Here is a 304-nt window from a genome sequence, read left to right on the forward strand (position 1 = left end):
CGTGGTGCCATAAATTCCTCAAGGACTCGTCCGATTGTGTTGATCGACCCACCAAAAAACCCAACCCGTTTGTCCGTGCGTATCGACGTCGCCGGGGGAGAGCGGAAGGATTCCTGAATCGCCGCGACAAGGATTACAGGCGGAGGCAGGATGTGGAGCCTGCTGGGCCTCTTCCTCCTCCTCCTGGCAGCTGCAGCGACGCCCGGCGGTGGCGGCCTCACGCACTCTGTGTCTCGTACGTTGTCTGTTGCGATTTCCTTAAGTACCGCTCCAGCTGGGTGTGAGTGAGTCACAGGCACAGGCA

At 59.9% G+C, this 304-nt stretch overlaps 1 protein-coding gene across 3 annotated transcripts in view; it reads left to right on the plus strand.

Moving 5' to 3' along the window:
• The window catches only part of LOC119589489 (suppressor of lurcher protein 1-like), a 5,881-nt gene that overhangs the window by 569 nt on the left and 5,008 nt on the right, over positions 1 to 304 (plus strand). For 2 of the 3 annotated variants that reach the window (XM_037938089.1, XM_037938091.1), the window contains exon 1: positions 7 to 235. In XM_037938089.1, the coding sequence (XP_037794017.1) occupies positions 151 to 235 (85 nt within the window). In that variant the 5' untranslated portion in view covers positions 7 to 150. Of the gene's footprint in view, positions 1 to 6; positions 236 to 304 lie in introns of those variants that run through there. The other variant, XM_037938090.1, reaches the window with a different exon arrangement.

The sequence above is a fragment of the Penaeus monodon genome, chromosome 25 (assembly GCF_015228065.2).
Source record: "Penaeus monodon isolate SGIC_2016 chromosome 25, NSTDA_Pmon_1, whole genome shotgun sequence".
NCBI classification, from domain to species: Eukaryota; Metazoa; Arthropoda; class Malacostraca; order Decapoda; family Penaeidae; genus Penaeus; species Penaeus monodon.